The sequence below is a fragment of the Elaeis guineensis genome, chromosome 8 (genome assembly GCF_000442705.2).
Source record: "Elaeis guineensis isolate ETL-2024a chromosome 8, EG11, whole genome shotgun sequence".
NCBI lineage: Eukaryota > Viridiplantae > Streptophyta > Magnoliopsida > Arecales > Arecaceae > Elaeis > Elaeis guineensis.
In genome coordinates, this window is record NC_026000.2 from 135,658,676 (window position 1) to 135,680,443 (window position 21,768).

Genomic DNA, 21,768 nt, shown 5'->3' on the forward strand with positions numbered 1-21,768 from the left:
ACTACAAGGACGTACTGGAGCGAGCTTTGAAAGTAGAGTCTGAATTGAAAAGATCAGATCTAGAAAGAGGAGATAGGAAGAGATCGAGATCAGCAGGAAATCTAAAGGATCAACAGAAAAATTTTAAAAATAATAACTCTGATAAGAAGAAAGAATCTACATCCTGCTCCTATTGTGAAAAAAATTACAATGGACCTTGTCTCAAGAGGATAAGAGCATGCTTCTTATGTGGTGAGAAAGGACATATGGCTCGTGATTACCCAAATAAGAAAAAAGATGACTCTAGACCTAACAAACCAGTTGATCAAAAATAGAAAGAAAATGCACGAGTGTTTACTTTAAACCAGCAGGAGGCCAATGCATATGATCAAGTGGTGATAGGTATTATCCCAGTCAATTCTATTCATGCTCGTGTGCTATTCGATTCCGACTCTTCTCACTCTTTTATATCTCTCAAGTTTGCTACTTCTTTGAATTGTGTGCCTGGGAAACTAAATGAACCATTATATGTTAGCACACCTTTTAAAAATATTGTTGTTGCTAACATTATTTTTAAGAATTGCATAATCCAAATAGAAGGAAAAGAATTAGCAGCAGATTTGATTCAGCTAAATATGTATGATTTTGACGTTATTCTTCGGATGAACTGGTTATTTTCGTACCATACACATATTGATTGTTTTAGAAAAAGAGTGGTATTTCAAATTCCGGATGAACCGCAATTCTTCTTTCAAGGTGAAGTTCATAATACGGAACCCAAACAATCTTTGGGTATTATCTCAATCATGAATGCAAGAAAAACTTTGAGGAAAGGATGCAAAGCATTTTTGGCCCATGTAGTAGATGCCGAGAAGGAAAAAATAAAGTTGGATGATATCCCAATTGTCAAAGAATTTTTTGATATTTTTCCAGATGAATTACCCGGACTGCCCCCAGAGCGTGAGGTTGAATTTAAAATTGATATCACCCCAGGAGCTGGACCTATATCAAAACTTCCTTATCGGATGGCTCCCGTAGAATTACGAGAATTAAAGGATCAACTACAAGAACTTTTGAATAAAAAGTTTGTCCGACCAAATACATCACCCTGGGGAGCTCCTGTGTTATTTGTGAAAAAGAAAGATGGGAGCATGCATTTATGCATTGACTATCGGGAGTTGAACAAAGTAACCATAAAGAATAAATATCCTCTTCCTCGAATAGATGACTTATTTGATCAACTTCAGGGTGCACAAGTTTTCTCCAAAATTGACTTACGATCAGGCTATCATCAACTAAGAATTAGAGATGAAGATGTACCTAAGACTGCATTTAAAATCAGGTATGGCCATTATGAATTTTTAGTAATGCCTTTTGGACTAACCAATGCACCGACTGCTTTTATGGATATGATGAACAGGATTTTCAAGCTGTATCTGGATCGATTCGTTATTATTTTTATTGATGATATCCTAGTTTATTCTAAAAATATAGAGGAACATGAGAGACATTTGAAGATCGTGTTTCAGACCTTGAGAGAAGAGAAGCTCTTCGTCAAGCTTAACAAGTGTGAGTTCTGGTTGGATAGTATTGTCTTCCTCAGCCATGTAATATCTAAGGAAGGAATCTTAGTCGATCCAAAAAAGATAGAAGCCATGGTGAATTGGCCTCGTCCGACTAATATGACGGAAGTTAGAAGCTTCTTAGACTTGACTGGTTATTATAGAAGATTCGTCGAGGGATTTTCTCAAATTGCAATTCCTCTAACCCGCTTAACTCAGAAATGAATAAAATTTGAATGGAGCAGTGAATGTGAGCAGAGTTTTCAAGATCTGAAGCAACGATTGATATCTACCCCAGTTCTTACTTTACCATCTAATAAGGGAGGATTTGTCATTTATAGTGATGCTTCCAAGAAGGGATTAGGTTGTGTGTTGATGCAGAATGATAAGGTCATACTTATGCTTCTCGACAACTAAAAGCCTATGAGCAGAATTATCCGATACATGTTTTAGAGTTAGCAGCTATTATTTTTGCTTTAAAGATTTGGCGACACTATTTATATGGAGAATCATGTGAAATCTTTACTGATCATAAAAGCTTGAAATACTTATTTACTCAAAAAGAGCTGAACATGAGGCAAAGAAGATGGCTTGAACTATTAAAAGATTATGATCTAAATATTAAACATCACCCTAGAAAAGCCAATGTGGTGGCAGATGCACTTAGTAGGAAGTCTTCAGCAAATGTGATGACTCTGCTATCCTTTCAGCAATAAATTTGAGGGATCTTGAAGATTTATAAATTGAAGTGACTTGTACTGATGTTAAGAATGTGTTAGCAAATTTAATGGTACAACCAACATTGATCGAACAGATAAAAGCGGCCCAACAAAGTGATATTCATTTATGTCAGTTTAAAAAGGACATGAAGAAAGAGCTACGAACTGAGTTTAGGCTACATACAGATGGAACTCTTTATTTTGGAAACAGATTATGTATACCAGGAGATCCTGAACTAAAAAAAAAATTTTGGAAGAAGCCCATAAATTCTGTTTCTCCTTTCATCCCGGTAGTACAAAGATGTATAGAGATTTAAAACAACTCTTCTGGTGGAATGAAATGAAGCAGGAGATAGCTGGGTTTGTATCTCAATGCTTGGTATGCTAGCAAGTGAAAGCCAAACATCAAAAGTCTGCTGGTTTGCTAAGACCATTAGAGATACCAGAATGGAAATGGGAGCATATCACGATGAATTTCATTACTGGACTTCCAAGGACAACAAAAAAAAATGATGCAGTATGGGTGATTGTTGATCGGCTTACTAAATCAGCTCACTTTCTACCTTTTCGAGTTGGCACTCCACTTGATAAGTTAGCCCAGATGTATATTGATGGAATTATATGCCTGCATGGTGTTCTAATAAGTATTGTGTCTGATCGAGATCCATGATTCGTATCTAGATTTTGAAAAAGTTTTCAAGATGCTTTGGGGACAGAATTGAGGCTTAGTACTGCATTCCATCTCCAGACCGATGGCCAATCTGAAAGGACAATTCAAACTCTTGAGGATATGTTAAGAGCTTGTGCTTTTGATTTCAGAGGACATTGAGATAATCATGTGACATTGATTGAATTTGCATATAACAACAGTTTTCATTATAGTATCCGGATGGCACCCTATGAAGTCCTATATGGAAGAAAGTGTAGATCCCCTCTGTATTGGGATGAAGTAGGTGAAAAGAAATTAATAGGTCCCAAGTTAGTTCAAGATGCTAGAGATAAAATTTATCTAATCAAGAGAAGACTCAAGGCAGCACAAGATAGACAGAAGAGTTGGACAGATAGAAAAAGAAGAGAATTAGAATTTCAGGTCGGTGATCATGTTTTTCTAAAAGTATCACCTACTAAGGGTGTCATGAGGTTTGGGAGACATGGCAAGCTGAGTCCGCGATATATTGGATCTTTTAAAATTTTAAATCGAGTAGGAGATGTTGCTTACGAACTAGCCTTACCACCAAATTTATCCAAAGTGCACAATATCTTTCATATTTTACTACTGAGAAAGTTTGTACCTGATCCAAATAGTGTGATAAAGTATGAGCCATTGCAATTTCATGAAGATCTAATCTATGAAAAATTTTTCCTTCGAATCATTGATCGAAAAGAGCAAGTTCTAAGACGGCATATCATTCCGTATGTAAAGATTATTGGAGTAATCATGAAGAGAGAGAGGCCACATGGGAGCTTGAAGATGATATGAAGACGAGATATCTACACTTATTTGAAAATAAAGGTATGTTAAATTTCGAGGATGAAATTTTTTTTTAAGGGAGGTAGAATATGATAACCCGGCCCGATGGGCCAAAAGCCCACTAAGCCCACCTAGAAAAAAAAAACAGGGAAGAAGACTCCCGATCGGAGTATTCTCCTTCTCCAATTTTGATCAGGAATCGAAGTCCTAGGGCCATTAAAAGATCCTAGGACGAGCCCTATAAGAACCCCCCTCCTCTCTTCTAAGAGAGGACACAATAATCACCGACGATCGCCGGAGTTCTTCTCTGATTTTTTTGATTAAAGCCGCGGCCCCTCGACTCGTGCTCGCCGCGATTTCACGCCGATGGGGATCATCGGAGGCTATGGTAAGTCCTTCCTCTTCTTCCTCCTTTCTCTCCCTTCTTTCTCGTGCCGGTGGGCATGACTGCCGGCAACAGGAGTCGTCGGATTTCGTAAGAAAAGGAAAGCCCTGTTCGGCCTCTCCCTTTTCCTGGTTTTTAAGGCACCGACAGTCACACTGACCGCCAGCTCTGGCCTCTCCAAACTCGGGAGGGTCGTCCCTTGCCGTCGGCCACCACCGGGCAAAGTACGGCCATGAACGGCCGATCAAAGACAAGGGGACCTCTAGGTCCCCTGTTTCAGCCAAAGAAGGCCACGGGAAAAAGAAAAGAAAAGGAAAAAGAAAAGAAAAAAAAAAAAAAAAAAAGAAAAAGAAAAGAAAAAATATATATATATAATAATAATAATAATAATAATGATAATAAAAAATAATACACATGAGAGAAAATTTCTCTCATCCCTCTCTAAAGTCTTTCTCTCTCTAGAATTGGACTTTCTCTCTCTATTTTCTCTCTCTAAAAAATTTTTCTCTCTAAGAAGCCCTATGGATCCCCTATTAGGCCATCTTCTCCACTCCTAGGAACCTATGACCTTAAATCGGTTTAGAGCCGAAGGAAGAGATTTATTAGACTGATCATCAAATCGGTCATCTCCTTATATTATGTAATTTTATTAAATATATGAAATAAAATTTATTGATGATTTAATATTTTAAATAGGACTGTCCGATTCTTTTAAGAAAGATTAAAAGGTCCAGGATGATCGAGGTAAGTGGATCTTATGCTCCTTATTTATTTTTAAATGATCATATTTTTATGCAAAGAATTGCTATTGATGAAATCATAATTTTTCATAAAATAAGGATCGACATATGTGATATGAAAAAGTATGTTTTATTATGAGCATTGATTTCATGAATATGTCTTATGAAAATAGCATGATTATGAAGCATGAGATTTTATTCTATGTATATGTATGGTTTAAGAAAAAGATATAATGATTTCAAAGGCTCTCAGATGGCTATGAATGAATTCCTTCGGGAAGGTCGACATCCGGAGCTAGCATCCACATGAAACATGACCCTGCCAGCGGATATAAAGTTGGCACATGAATTAAGAACTCTGTCGATTAAGAAATATGGTCCTGTACGGGTATAATAGTGACCTTAGCATGAATATCTGTGAGCAATGTTTTGAAACATGACATGAATATATGATGAAAATGATTTACGATTCATGATTGTGAAATATTCATGATTTATATATGCATGATGAGCTTATAACTTGTTTTATTATATGCTTTATGAAATATTTATTTTTACAATAATTGTTATTTGCTAAATGATGCATTATCATAGAAAACTTATGCTGGATCCGATAAGGAAGTGGAAGTCTACTTACTGAGCTGGTGTAGCTCATATTCTTTTTATTTTCTTTTTCATGTACTGAGAAATAAGGTTAGGACTGATGGAAAGGGAATCCAGGCTTGGAGATCAGCAAAGCAAGCTTGAAAATTTTACACTAGAAATTCAGTTTATGTTTATAGATTGTAGTCATTATGAATTTTAAGACTTGGATTATTTCATTTTTGGATTTAGATGCTCTGAACTAATTTTGGTTTAATTAAATATTTGAATTGAACTTTATTATTACATTTATTTATGATACACCTGTTATTATATTTAAGAAGATGAATTTTGACTTTGCGTTATCGTGGGTCTATCCCTCGATAGTATGACCGTGTTATATTCCGAATTTGGGACGTGACAGATATACATTCAATTTGTAAAAAAATGATTTTGATTTATTGCACTATACGAAAGAATCTCTCGATCATTCTCCATGATTCTCAAACTGCATGATCTTGCTGATAAAAAAAATTTTGAATTATTGCAGAATATATAAGATTCTTCTAATCAATATGATACTCGATGATTATTGAACAAGAATCTCTTAGCTTAATTCTTTATGGTTCTTAGACTACTTAATTTTATTAATAAAAAAATATTAAATTATTATACAATATGTAAGATCTTTTTAACTAATATGATACTCCATGATTCTTGTCAATATTCTTCTGGACCAATAAACGGATATGGATTTAGAGAGAAAACAAGGTACAGCCAATCACTCGATTCATTTGTGTGCGAATACGGATTTAGATAGAAAATAAGGTACAGCCAATCACTTGATTCATTTGTATACTGAGCTCTATGCCAGTTGTCTGTATTCACTCAGAACCATCTAAATGGCGCGATTTGTTAAGAAAAAGCAACAAATACAGAAGCCAATATTTATCACTGGGACTTATTTATAGAATTATAGTGATCTCATGGATTAACCAGTACTTTTGCCGACTACTGTGGATTAGCAATCAAAACAGAGCTTCAAAGCTGTCAGACAATCAAACATTCACAAAGAACTTCGCTAGAAATGGTACATCCAACGGGCAATTTTTAAAACAAAAAAAGAGCTTCCAATGAAAGAGATTTAAAAAGATTACACTTTCGAACTCTCATGATTAACTCATTCAAGGGGTGCATCATTTATGGAGTGCAAGGTGGTTGTCGCTTGATCGACCATAATTGATATTCTCATTTTTTTCTTACCAAAGCCAACATCGCCACACCATTTCACACTTACAACCAAAGGACATGCAGCCTTTCAAGCGCAAACCTAACAACAAACTCACCTTGCATCCTATTTATTAAGAAACTGGCATGACCATTTAAACAAAAAAAACGCATGACCGAAGTCTCCTTCAGTATGCAAAAATAACTACAGTAATCACCACTCGCTCAGGCTCCAAACAACCTAAACGATAGTAGTAAAATGACGTCGAACTGTTTTGCAGCAAAAATACAAAAAAAGAGTCTTTTAAATTATGAAAAAGCAGACAGCATGATATGACTGATAAGAAACTGCTGACTTCATTATAAGAAGCTGAAGGTATATACACTCCTCAAATTTACACGTTACATAATACCCATCGTGCTGGGTGACTTTTGCCCTTTGGGGATCCCTCCCATCCCAAAAATAGTCGGACCACCCATATGTTAGCCAGCTTCTTCAAGTATCTAATAAGCAATATACAAAGAACAAAAAAATCAAGGGTGACACATCAAAATCTAAGGCCGAAAGGCCCAATGTTCCCATTTACACTGTACACTGGGGCAATCAGATTCAGCCATTAAGCTTTGCCAAGAAATGGCTCAGATTGTATTCATCTGCATACTGTGACTGATCCCAGAGATCCTCCAGTCCACTTAGAACGGCTTTCAAGCCCTTCCCACCCACCATGGATTTTGAATCTTTATTCAGGTCACCATTGGAGCTGCTTGAAAGAGCAGTAGTACCCTGCTTCATGTTTTAACAGAAAACAGATGAAGTGAGCAAAGTAGTTATATTCGATATTTTTTTGCTTTTTCAAATAGATTTTGTGAATTTAGAACTGTAGACTAAATGCATATCCAAATAACTGAATACCAGCAGGGCCCCTTCTTTGGAGAAATGAGAAATCACAATAATATAGGAAGTGGTAAAAGAGTAGACCATAAATTACCTGTCTAGCAGTTGATGCAGAAGTAAAGAGATCAAGCAACTGGTCAGTGTTCATTGTTTTCAGGCTAGCATTCTCTGCATTGATGACAGCATTAGCAAGTGACACTTTAAACTTCTGGAGGCTCATGACTTTCTCTTCCAAAGTGCCACGCATGATGAGACGATGGACATTCACGACTTTGCGCTGGCCCAGTCTATGAGCTCTGTCCATTGCCTGCAAAGACCATCAGTGAAAAATTAGCAAATGATTGGAGAAAATAATGCCAATAAAGTGCATTTTCTCCCAAGTTACCATAACAAATTGCATGCAGATGACGAGAGCAGCCTCTGAGAAATATGAAAGAGAAGAGGGAGACAATATAAAGAAAAGATGAAAGAAATTATATATATGAGATTTCAGCTAGATGCCTTCGTATTTAAAAGTACGGTAACCCAAAACCAGTCAAGCATATTGCCATGGCCCCCCGACCACTTAGCTAGTATCATTAAAAGTGTGATAAACCAAAACCAACCAAGCATATTGCCATGGCCTCCTAGACTTTTCTTGAGAATGACAGTGTGAACCAACTTTTTCAAAGAACTAAAGCGACTAGTACTGATGTCGAATACTAGGGGAACACTTGCCAAGATTTGAAAACAGGATTCCCTTTACACAAAGGCAGACAATGGCAACAGCTAGGCCATAGCCCTTCATGCATGCACTGTTCATGCATACACATACATGTGTATAACTACAGAAGTATGTCCGATTGGATGGATGAACAAGAGCACCTCCAATCATGCACTGATTTCCAGCAGCAAGGCAATGTTCCCTTTAATTCAAGGTAGAAGCTCCGCCCCTGCCTAGCCCCAGCCACCTCAACCTATCCTCACCTATTTTTAGGCCTTGATATGTGCTCAGTGTTGCCACTTGAAACCATGCTTTTTCCTCGCTCCCACCCCTCCATTCTATTATAGACAAAGCTCACAATCTCGGAACTGGATACCATACCAATCTGGCACCAGGTCGGTACAGTACCATATCATATTGATACTTGATATGTAGAAGCATACCAATACATTAATGGATCACTTTTTTTATTTTTCAATTTTTTTGTTTGTTATGGTTATTTTAAGGTTTAGGGATCATGGAAGTGTGATTTTAAGATTTCTCTAACACTATGTTAGAGACCGTATAACTACGTCATGACTATACATCATCAATCACCCCATTCATTATCATGAATTATATAAAGCAGATCTACCTTTCTCTAAAAACATATTATGTATTTCTAGGCATATTGGTGGCTTTTATAAATTTAATTTTACTTAATATATATAGCAAACTATAAATAATGTAAACCCTATGCATGCCCTAGAAAATATGTCATAATTAACAATATATATCACCATACGATTCATGATTTTAGTTGAATTAATAATGCTTTCAGTTACTAGAACATTTAAGAATTTCATAATTTGCATTGTAATGCAAAAGATGGCTGAATATTTCAAAAAATACTTCTAAATTGTCAATAAAGAATACTAATTTTTCATATTTTACTGATATTTAAGTAATTTTTAATTTAAGAATATATTTAGTTTTAAAATATTTAAAAAATTAATTTTAGATTAATGTAGAACTCTATCAGGGGTACTACATATATTTTTCCCAACCCATAAGTATGCCTTCATCACTACTTGTTTTTAAAATTTATTTGAATTTGTGCCTAATTGAGTAGCCATAACCATTCCTAAATTTAAACAAATTACTGCAACATGCACACCCTCAAAAGATGCTACGACTTTTTATTTTCAAATATTATCTTTATCATTTATTTTAAACCAAAAGTATATTTTTAATCTACAAATTATATGATCAACAAAAAATTATGACCCTTTGATCAACAGCATCATTATAAAATTTTGCCATGATTTTTTTCTCATTTATCCTTTTATTGGTTTATTTCAAATGAAAAGAAAAGAAGAAGAAGAATGAAGAGGAGAGGGAATGATACGTGATTTTGGTCTGGATTGGGGCTCAAAAGCACAAAAAATCTCTACGCCCCTGATTTACATCACCTTCCCACCCTACCCTTCATATTCTCAGTAGAAAAAAGAGAAGGCATTGGGATGCCTTCTACATTTTTACTCACTAGAGGACCTGGAACTACTAGAACCAAGTTGCAATGAGCAGAATCAGGTGTGATTCTGCTCAGCTCAGACCGGTCCGGCCAAGTCTGATAAAAAAATCAGCAAACTGACCCACAGGTTCAGTTTGGTACACACTGAACTAGAAGGTTCAAGTCAGTTTTGCAAAGCTCAATTATAGAGCATACCGGTTGTCAAAAAAAAAAAAAAAAGAAAAGAAAAAGAAGAAGAAAGAAAGAAAAGAAGAGAAAAAGAAAAGAAAGATTATAAATGAGGAATCGAGACTGAGGTCCAGATACATGCCAAGAAATGGCTACGTCCACAAACAAGTTCATATTTACAAGGGGGGACACTACATCAATATTATATATGGGTCCTCGCCACCATAAACATGAACTTGGAGGTTGTTTTATATAACCAAAGCCATTCATTGTTGCAAGAGAAGTACTAATTTCATCTAAATGGTAATGCTTCTTTTACTAAGACATGCATTCCTAAACACCCTAGACCAATTGATGTTTCATCCAAAGCTTTGTGCCATCAATGTTTGCCAATCCAGCTAATTACTATTTGCTGTGCCTATCAATAGTCATCACCAGATGTGTGCCTGCATGCCAAATTTATTAGCACTGTTTTAAAAGTCAAAAAGGATCCTAGGTGGTAGACAAGCAATTAGGGTGTTGCTTAATACATGGTTGGTTATGTGGGTACCACAGGTTAGGGCAGCCCCACCAGCAGCAGCTCCCCAAGGAAACACCTTCCGTGGTAGCTCTAGTCATCATCCATGGCAGCAGCAGCAGCAGCTTCCAATGATGGCATCAAGTGTGATGGAATTAGTTATAGCTCATGACAGCCGCCACACAAGCGCTAGCAACAGGTGTTGCATACACTGACACCAAGAAATACTGCCAGTGCAAACCTATGGAGCCAACAGGGGCCTCAGCCACCAAAAATTTTAAAATCCTCCTTATTCCAGCTTGGTAACTTGGATGTTGGTCCCTCCTAGAATTTTGGTATGGCCCATCTTCCCTAAATCTTGGTACCAAGCTTCTCATGACATTGTAATAAGCTTGCAGCAAACCAGCAATGGAACTCCTAAGGTTACAGTATGACCCCTCCCAATTCCACTCAAATCATAGTTCGAATTGTAGCAAGCTTCACATTGAGAGAAGCCAAATTTAAATAACATTTTTATCAAACAAAGAAATCTTAGTATGATTATCTCCCCCCCCCCCTCCCCATTCCTTTGTGCAGCTCAATCTCACAACCTAATCTCACCCAAAAATAACATGTTGCCTGCAGAATTTACCTTGTGTCATTTCTCCATTTAATAACCTGAATAGGACATTGTGTGCCTCATTCTCCTTTTTCTTGATTTCAATGATAAATCAACCAAGACCTTCTGTTACTCCATTCTCATTGCTCTATGAAATTCTATTGGGCATGTGTCAATAAGATTTGGGTCAATTATACCTGGTAATAAGCTTTTACTTCTTATGATTCCCATTTTTAGCTTTTTTTTCTTTATGCAAACATTTTCTAGATGAATACGAAGAAGAAATGGTCTAAGAAGACTATTGGGTTCTTTTTCTTTTCCCTTTCTAAATAAAATGTAAGATGTAGTGGTATATCTATAATTTTTCTAAGGTATTACATGATATAATACCATTTTAAAGGAACCTACGTATATTCTGATGTATTCTAAGGCAAGGTGCTTATTTGGGGGAGAGGCCAAAGATTGCTGCCCAAGTAATTTTGCAAAAACCCTTTTGATGGTTCTCCTAGCTACATCACCTATTCACCTCCCCAATGTAAACCTTGCTACCTTCAAAAGACACTAACCCATTTCCTCTTTTCCTTAACCTTCTCACTAGAACTCCAGGCATTCAAGTTGTCAAACTTGTGTTAGCGATACCAGAAATTGATTGGGCTTTCCTTATGGATACTTCCAAAAACCTCCTCATCTCATGAAAAAGCAACATGTAGTTTATTCCCCCATTCTGATGACACCTCTCGTCTGATGGTTATTGTTTAGCGATGGTCATCTAGTTCCATTTCCTTTCTTCACGCACAATGTCACACAGACCACTACCAACACCCACAATTACCTATGGAACATTGTTTAGTTCCTAATAAACAACATCATTATGCAACTGTGGTAAATCATAGAAGTGCCCTATTTTCTTTAAGAAAAAATATTGCACAATGTAGAAATTGGAACCATCACCATTTGTTCCAGATTGTGGATCATAAGATTTTGACACCAATGACAGAATCAAATTGACCGCATGAAGCAAAGCACATTTTAATTGACAGCAACTTGATCGTATATTATTCATCACAACAATTGTTTCCTCAATCAGATATAAAGAGCAAAAAACTAATTTGCTCGTGAGAAATATTTGCACCATGCATTAATTAGGAAAGTTCTTAATCCTTGTCACACAATATGGGAAGGACTTTCGGAAGCATTTGCAAATTAATATGTATGCATACAGATTTTATCATGCACTCCATAGACATGAAGCTAAAATCTGTATATATTACAATCATTTTCATATGGGATATGCCCCAAATTGTCTGTTGAAACTTTGAGGTCAGCTCTTTGGCTTATAATTTGCACCTCAGATATGAATGTAATTCCACATATCGAATTAATCTTCTTCATTTATCATTTAGACTTTCCAATTCTGAGTCATGGAGGATTTGATCTTGATAGCTTGAGCTTTTCTAAAAAAGCATTTATGTGTACTTTTGTTTACTATTAATATGTCTTCCAAGTACTAGTGCAAGCCAATCTCTACAGCCTTAACAAAAGTTTCCCAATGAAATAGATACCAGACATATAGGCTTCGCATCAAATTAAGTCTTCTTGTAGGAGTTTCTTAGACTTAGATTAGTCATCAAGTTCACCCTATATAGCTACAATATTGCTTTCTTATTAAGGTTAAGATTAATGGCTATAATACACAGTTACGCATGCTGAGACACATGCAATAGTTCGAACACTTTCTTCGAACATCAACAAGGCAAGCTATGCACTACTTTCAGAATTCAAGTGGAATCATAAAAGTGTATGCTCCCTAAAAGTAGACTATAGTGAATACATCCAATAAACTATCTGTATTCAGTACCTTATATAATGATGATTATGTAAAAAAGCTAGAATCGTGCTGAACAGGAATCATTATGTTCATCATTGCCATATTGCATCTACATTGAAACCTTTGAATATGTCATTGACACGAGAAGGATGTTTAACTCCAAACCATGTAACAACTTAGGCATATTGGCTCCCACTTCAATACACATCAGTGAAGGCCAATAAACACCAATAAGGGTTTGGACCCTTCTTTCCCATTTTAATGTTGTACTGAAACATCCCAAGGTGGCTTTGTTTCCATTCTATATCATCAGAAATTAACACATAAAATACTTTTTTCTCTTTTTTTTTTGTTGGAACGAAAAGGCCCTTCTGTTGATTGTACATGATCACAGAAGTTACTCATTCTGCATAGAATCAAAGGTTAGAAATGAAAGTAACCAACAGCGTAAAGGCTTCCTATTGTTTTGGCAGAATGTGTATAATATTCAAGGTACCTTGAAGCATAACATAATTACATGCCCCTATAGCTTTTACCATCGATTATGAGCTTCTCCAGTTGTGTGAGATAGTCATATAAACTTCAGTTGCACAACAAATTATTTTAAATTAGGACATTAAGATGTTGAGCTACAAAAGCACAAATATATATGATGATTTATAATCCTAGACTTCTGCAAATTATTTGCAGAATATGTTTACTTGTATGAAACATATCTATAAACTAGTATAAAACAATTCAAATTGGTCTGCTTAAAAAATTGAATGTAATAGCATATGGTAGTATGTTGATTGCAAATATTTTTTTTTTACATGTACACCAGTGCACATCAACCATTGGAAACAAAAAGGCACAATGACTATATTGTGAATGGCACGATATGCAATACTTTAGTGGCTTAGCCCAAGTTCATTAAGGAGTGCTAAAATGTAAAGAATACATATAATGTGTCGTAGAACCAAGGTTTTACATCCCAATAGGATAGGGGGTGTCCCGGTTGTCCCGTCCCGTCCCATCCCATCATGTTTCTGTGAGAAAACGGGATCAGGACAGGCTTGGGACTCCGAAACCCATCTTTGCAGAGAGAGAAGAAAAAGGAAAGAAGGAAATGAAGAAAAGATGAAGAAAAGGAAAAAAGAAAGGAAAGAAAAAGAAAATTGAAAAAAAGAAAGGGACAAGAAAAAGAAAAAGGAAAGGAAAGAAGGGAGAGCCGAGAAAAAGAAAGAAATGAAGGAAGAAAGAAAAAAAAAAAAGGAGAGAAAGATGGAGGATATCAATTGGGACGTATGATCAGGACTACTGTCTAGACGAAACGAGATAGCGGGGCATCCTGTTCCATAGAGAAATCAGGACACCTTTATGCTACAGGATTTAAAACCTTGCGTAGAACTCAAACTTCATGATTAAAATAAACCAATAATTTAGTTGTGTTTTAAGTACCTTCAGATGGTAGAATGTCAACCTAGAAAAATGTTGACACCCATAATGGCTGCCTGGACAAGTTCTTGTGCAGAGATGATTGCAAAAGGTCAAATTTAAATTTCATTTAGTTTAATTTTAATTTTTGATGATATATTTGATTTTCATTTGTAAGTCCTTATGCTTATCAGTTTAGATTCTATTATCTCCCAGATCTCTCATATTAAACATGGATATTCAAGGTTCCTTCCCATCATTCTTTACTGATTTTCCATTTTTGTAATATATTTTTGCATTTAGCCTCAATGACTGATACAGAAATCATAAATCTTGAAACAAATGGGAAATCCCTCTTCCACTGTAATACACACCGATGCCCAAATCTATTAGAAACCAAAAATACAGAACTCAAAGACAGGAAAGCAGAAAAGAAGTGTTTTGTCAGTAGTGCCAATGCAACCTTCCAAAAATCCAAGTTGACTACCACAATAAGGATGATTTGTATTTTTTTTCATTCTGTAGTTGATAATGAAGCAATTGATTTAAGAAAAATATGCAAATAGACATTATTCAGTAATTAAATGAGCTTGAAAAAGCTCTAATATATCCACAATCTAAAATGATTAACATCTTCTTCTTGTTACTTCCCATAATCACAATGTCCATATTTAGTAATATATTTGAAATCACAGTTATAAAACAGCAAAGTTAAAGAACTATACAGAAGGAACCTAAGAATAAAACAATAATAGAGATTATAAAATCTTTGTCTAAATCTAAAGCAGTTAAGAAACTTATAATGCTTGGTGGTAAATGGTAATGATTTTAGAATTTAAAAAAATCTTTATTTAACACATCCAAAAAAGACTAAAGCAAAATTTCTTAGCAATTATATATCAACCAAGAGGAGCCTTGAACGAACAACAATATGACAACAAGATAAACTACACAGAAAACAAGTTCAATCCATGAGGACATATATGAAATGTTCAAATTATATTAAGAAAGAAAACAAGAGAATAGGTCAATAAACATTGGTAGCTGTTCCTATGAACATCATCACATTCCATAATCAACAAGCTCAATCCCACTCAGCATACATAAGGCATAACCAACCTGGTGATCTTTCATTGGATTCCAGTCATGCTCCATGAAGACCAGTGTATCAGCTGATGTAAGATTTAATCCAAGTCCTCCAACTGCAAATATAAGACATCAGTGACTTGCAAACAATTGAAACTGCCAAATTCAGTCAAACCTTACCATGTGTTGTAAGCAGCAGCACATCAATGGTAGGATCTGAGTTGAATGCTTTGACAATTTCAAATCGCTTTTCTGGTTCAACAGAGCCATCCAACCGCAGGTATGTGATGCTGTTGTATACCAAAAACTTACTAGATTCATCAGGATGGACTAAAACCCAAAAATGCATTGAAGTTCAATGAACAGACTGCTGAATATTACTAAAAACATGTTTAATTTCTTTTGCAATTGAAATAACAAAACAAAGGCTCTTGAGATGACTCCTGTTATTTCATCAGCAGCCAGCCTAACTTAAAGGTCTGCATCATCACAGATTCACGAGTGTATTCTATTTAAACAGGATAATGAAATGTTGCATCACCATGCAAAACTAGAAATGAATAATGCTTCCAAATGAACATGTCGACACTATCGCTCAACAAAGTGTACCATACTATCAGCTTTTGCCTTTCCTTATGTCTTTCCAAAACATATCAAGATCAACAGTCGCTTTTCTTGTTTTCCGTCGTTTCCTTAATTAGACAGCATCCCTTGCATATTTTTTTGGTTCCACCCATTATTTGGCTAGTCAGAATTCCTTGTCACACCTCCCAAAGCTTCTACTTTTGCATTCTCTATTTGCTCAAAATGCAAGCATAGATAGTCATATGGAAATACTACTCTATCACCATACTGCCCTCAACTACTGTACAAATGTTACCACATGATAGCCAAATCAAGAGCAATAATACCATATATCAATGTGGAAATGATGCTGTGAATGTATACATACATGTGTGTCTGCATGCAAAAGCGCGCGCGCGCGCACACATATATATATATATATATACATATATATGCATGTATGTATTCGTGCGTGCGTGCGTCCATCTACATTATATATGTATACATATATAGATCTATATTATATATGTCTATATATATAGATCTATATTATATATGTCTATATATATATATATATATATGTGTGTGTGTGTGTGTGTGTGTACATATATACGTATATATACATATATCTCTAAATATACACGTATATACACGTATATATACGTATGTGTGTGTGTGTGTGTGTGTGTGTGTGTGTGTGTGTGTGTGTGTAATCTCTTATATTATGTCAAAGAGTATAATAATATTGAAAAGCTTTTGTTTGCACAAGTGACACAAAAAGACAAAAAACAACACATAAATTACATGCCTGATGCTGCATAACCTAATAACACACTTATAAGTTGCACAGCAAGAGCGGAATAAACTGAGAAAAAAAAACTTTAGAAACAACTAACCTCTTCATATGAGCCAGGAACAAATCCCTTTCGATGATATCAAGAAGAGACTGCAGGTATCATGTTCCATTGGAAGGAGAAGAACCGAAGAAAAATACTTTAGCATACAAAATGTGAATGAAAGCCGCCCAAAGAAAGCTGGTAAAGGGAATATTTACCTTGTGTTGAGCAAAAATTAGAACTCGGTGCTGCCCAATTGTCACAGCACCATCAGAACCTGAAGTATCTAAGCCTATTCCACACTCTTCTAGAATTTCTTGAAGAGCAACCAATTTAGGAGAATGGTGTAGTTTATGAAGCTCAGTGAGAATATCAGCACAGTCAGGGATGACTTCTGATAGAAGAGATGAAAGATAATCTGGCGGTTTTTCACCAATGACAAGCAATGGATGACTACAAAGTTTTAACAAGTACTTCAACGCCTGTATTTCATGATAACACATGATTAGATATAGGAATATTCAGAAAGCCATAAGTATATTCACTACAGTACCTGGAAGACATGAGAAGTCGTTTTTGTTGCGGTTTCTTCAGCTGTACTCGTGTTTTCATGTGCTTTCACCAATGTTGACATCTCTTGTTTTGCATTGGAACAAGAAAATTGTTCATAAAGTTTAAGTTGCACAGGACTCAGGTCGCAGTATCTGTCCTGAATAATTTTCTCAGGGAGATCAGATAAAACCTCATCTTTTGTTCGACGGAGGAGGAAAGGCATGACCTGAAGGTATAAGCAAAAAAAAGAAGTTGGTGTGATGCCATAAATTCACTACATTATACAAGTATAAATTGTTTTCTGACTTCAACCTGCTTATGCAACGCTTCCATAGCAAGAACCCCTGCTTCAGCATCCTTAGCAGAACATTTTGAATCTTTTGCAGCCAGTAATGGTTTCCCATAAGTGGCTTGGAACTGTAGAAGAATCCCACAATTAGTGACCATGTGGGTAGACAACTAACAGACAATTCTGAAGCAAATACAGCCCACTCAACTCCACATAAAAACACTACCAGCATGTTCAAACATAGTAAAACATATTTGGTCTTTTCAATGAATGCATTATCTGACCAGAAAAAGTTTAAACTGATCATCTTACAGAATATTCCTCTCAATCATTTGTACCCACCCAACATTACCATCTTAAATCTTTCATCATGTTCTAGATTGGGTGCATATGCTTAACAAGCAAGCCTGATCCCATATATATATCAGGTTAGAAATGCAAGTGGTCGACTCATCTTTAGCTGAAGCCTGACCTACAATCAACCCAAATCAACTTTGAGTTTCTAAATTCAAAACTAAATCCAAATAATTTACTTGATGGAAAAATCCAGTTGCATTCCTTGTTGGATTGGATTTGCATTAGGTCAGAGTTTTATAAGCTAGACCTTCATATTGGACTAACTTTTGTCATGTCCAATAAAATTTATCAAGTTGGATGCAATTCAACCATGTCCATAATAGATGCGCCCAACTGCCCAAGGCTTTGGACTTGGGATACCCATCAAGTTCATCTCAAACTGGCTACAGACTAGACCTGGGTCTCCTGGAGTCACCTGTGCCATAATATGGTGTCAGCTTTATGAACTCACCAACCTATAAGACCTTCTAAAGTTGGATCTTAAGACACTATTGATAGTTGGTGTCGAACTTGCAGATAAAACAACTATAGGAAAAATGACTTGTAATAAATCTAAAAAAGGCTTACTCAAACCTATCCCATTGGTTATACCACTATGCTCATCACCAAGGTTTGGAAAGTTGGTTTCACTTTTGGTTTTGTATCAAATGAACTCCAACAATTTCAATGACTCCAGCTTCAGCTTGATAACTAGGGAGGGGAAGGTTGATTAGGGGAAAAAAATGCAATGCAAGACTGGTGGCTCACCACATATTGGAGTAACCTATATGTTAGTCTAAGTCAAAAGTCTAGCCAAATAGCATTTATTAGTTATTAATAGTTCGTGGTTATTATGATTTAGTTATGCAGTTATATATGTCGAAGGTATATTTTACAGTTTGTAGGCCTTATTAAATATGGCTCACACGTGTAAACTAGAGTTTGTGGAAGTAATTATTTTTTGTCTTTTAGAACATTGAGATGTACTAGTTAAGACTAACGAAGAGCCATGTACCTATATAAAGTTGTGTAGTAGAGAATAACGGCGAACCAAGAATTGGATTGTTTGTGTTAATTCTATTTAAATTCAGAGGTGGATTATTGATATCCCTCTTATTCTACTTGCTTCTCCTCTATCCCGATCTCTTCTCCCTTTTTTTGCTTAACCCCTATGATCTTTAATGCAATATATGTACAAGTTATTTATTTGTACAAGCAAGCATAGATCTTTAATGCAATATATGTCTAATAGGTCACTAAAACCACTCCTACCAGGACAATATTCACCTAGTAAATTTAAAAACTATGATTAACCTTGCATAGCAGTTAGCTCGTGAATAAGAACTTAGTACAAACTTGTAATGTCATTGCCATTAGAAAAAAAGGCAAATGGATTATAATGGAGTTTGACAATATATAAGATCAATCAAAGAATTCCCATCTAGATATTTCCACACCTTTCCATTAAGAATCATGTGAAGTTATCGTTAGAAAGTACAAACACATTATATGTCCATGCACGTGCATGCACAATAATACATATTTACATATGTACATGTGCATCAATACATGTACATATACATATATACATGCACAGATACATAATAGATGCATAAATTATGTGTATGTGTGCATATCTTCCAACATGTGCCCAATATTAGGGGCAGTGCCTCGAGATGAGAAGAGTTGGCCAATGTACCGGGAGATGATGGCACATCCACCGTGCTAAGTATCGGTATATGAGACATCCTATTCCATTAAAAAACTGGGAAGGCCCCAACCCTTGGTATTTAAAACCTTGTGCATAAGTATATATGCATGCACACAGGCAAGGATTCATGTCTTAGTGTGTCCGGGAACATCCTGCCACTATTGTACCATTCCAGTAAGGAAATAGTACCAGGGATTCCCCCAAGACAATGGTTACATCCCATCCAAGACGGTTGTGTCATGACACATAGGGCAGTAGTGCATCCTAAGACAATTTTTTTTTTTTTAACTTCATTATTGTTGTTAATGGTTATTCTGGTCCATCCTGGTACCTCATCAACTCGGGACTAAACCAAGAGAGGTACGACTACCGCAACTCTAATCCTTGCACACAACTATATGTATGCATGCATATGTATATCTCTATAAGTGCACATGAGTAGCACTATTAACTTTTGTACTGACTTGATGCATAGATTAAAGATCTCCAAAACATATAACTTTTGGTTCCTCGGCAGTTTTAATTATACAGATCAAGATCAACAGTGTGGATCATCAATTTGCATAACACATCATTGATTTTGGGATTATTAGATTTAACCAAAGATTTAACATTAAATGAGTACAAGTGTACATAAATATGTCCGTGAATGTGTATGTATATGTTTGTGTATATTATGACCGTACATAGTTCAAATAAAATGATTCCAACAATTCCACAACAATGACCTATCAGATAATAAGATAGGATGCATTCAAGAAATTAAGCCTATATATCAGCAACTTGTACAGTACAGTTGCACTCTGATATAGAAATCTACCTGTTTCTCTGTCCCAAGAAACCCAGGCATTAAAAAGTCAAAAAGAGACCAAAGTTCCAAGACATTATTCTGCAAAAAACAAGTGAACTACTTAAGCATACTGCTACAAAAAATACTTCAACAAAGAAGAAGCCCATTTAGCAGGGTTAACAACCTGAATAGGAGTGCCACTCAAAATAAGGCGATGTTCAGCTTTCAGTTGCTTCACTGCAGCAGTAATTTTAGATTTTGAGTTCTTGATGATATGTCCCTCATCTAGAATACAATAGTTCCATGAAAGTATGCCAAGATAACCAACATCTTTACGAACAATATCATAAGATGTTATAATGACATTACACCTATCAAACTGACTGTGAAGCGACATCCTTTCTTGGGCAGAACCAACATATTGAAGAGTAACCATCACAGAATCATCCACATATTTTTCTATTTCATATGCCCAATGCCCAACTAATGTCGAAGGGCAGATAATCAAAGATTGAAGGTCCTTTCCATTACCACAAGCACGCCGCTCTGCAATATCAGATGCTACTATTGCTGATGCCTGGAGTGTTTTACCAAGGCCCATATCATCACATAAAATTCCATGCAGTTTGAACCGTCTCAAGAAAGATAACCAGTTTATTCCTTCTTGCTGATACCTACATCACGCAATGATTTATGAATACGAAACCATAGTATATAACTCAAAAGTTGAATAAGACCATGCCCCAAGGCTCAAAATTGAAAAAATAAAAAGAAAAAGAAAAACCATCACAAGTACAAGCATGGTTCAGTGTGTCAATGCTTGACCATCCACCTACTAAAAAGACTGAAGCAAAAGTGTCTCAACTAACCAAGTTGCCAACAGAATAACATGTCAATTGCTGAAAAGTAACTGCATCAGAGATATTGTTCAATAGGAGAGCTTTGGATGCCCATCCACACATATATCACAACTTGAGAATACATATAAGTTAGCTAAAGTTTGGAAATCAAATGAGCCATCTAAATAAAGTATACACTGATATTTCACTCAAAATGCATTTAAAAATTTACTCTAATCACCAAAACAGTAGTGGATCAAAATTTTTAAAAAAATAGAAAAGAAGATGATTATGATGTCTATGTAGAAAATAAATGTGAAAATTTATTAAAGGCTTTAAACTTCAATGTTTTCCAGGTATACAAAAAACTAAAATTTACAATCTAAACTGGACACACTAAAAAATTGTTATTAACGAAGAAAAATGCTGAACTACAAATTTAACATGTCTGAATAGATGGAG

General features: G+C 35.7%; 1 protein-coding gene across 3 annotated transcripts in view; it reads right to left on the minus strand.

The window, feature by feature from the left end:
* Positions 1-6,999: 6,999 nt before the first annotated feature.
* Positions 7,000-21,768, minus strand: part of LOC105049372 (TATA-binding protein-associated factor BTAF1) — a 45,091-nt gene continuing 30,322 nt past the window's right edge. For 2 of the 3 annotated variants that reach the window (XM_073261840.1, XM_073261839.1), the window contains exons 20-29: positions 20,652-21,141; positions 20,498-20,566; positions 17,654-17,758; positions 17,343-17,567; positions 17,008-17,271; positions 16,850-16,899; positions 15,570-15,679; positions 15,423-15,505; positions 7,655-7,867; positions 7,132-7,449 (exon numbers count right to left, since the gene is read on the minus strand). In XM_073261840.1, coding sequence (XP_073117941.1) covers positions 7,276-7,449; positions 7,655-7,867; positions 15,423-15,505; positions 15,570-15,679; positions 16,850-16,899; positions 17,008-17,271; positions 17,343-17,567; positions 17,654-17,758; positions 20,498-20,566; positions 20,652-21,141 — 1,783 coding nt within the window. In that variant the 3' untranslated portion in view covers positions 7,132-7,275. Of the gene's footprint in view, positions 7,450-7,654; positions 7,868-15,422; positions 15,506-15,569; positions 15,680-16,849; positions 16,900-17,007; positions 17,272-17,342; positions 17,568-17,653; positions 17,759-20,497; positions 20,567-20,651; positions 21,142-21,768 lie in introns of all 3 variants that reach the window. The other variant, XM_010928992.4, reaches the window with a different exon arrangement.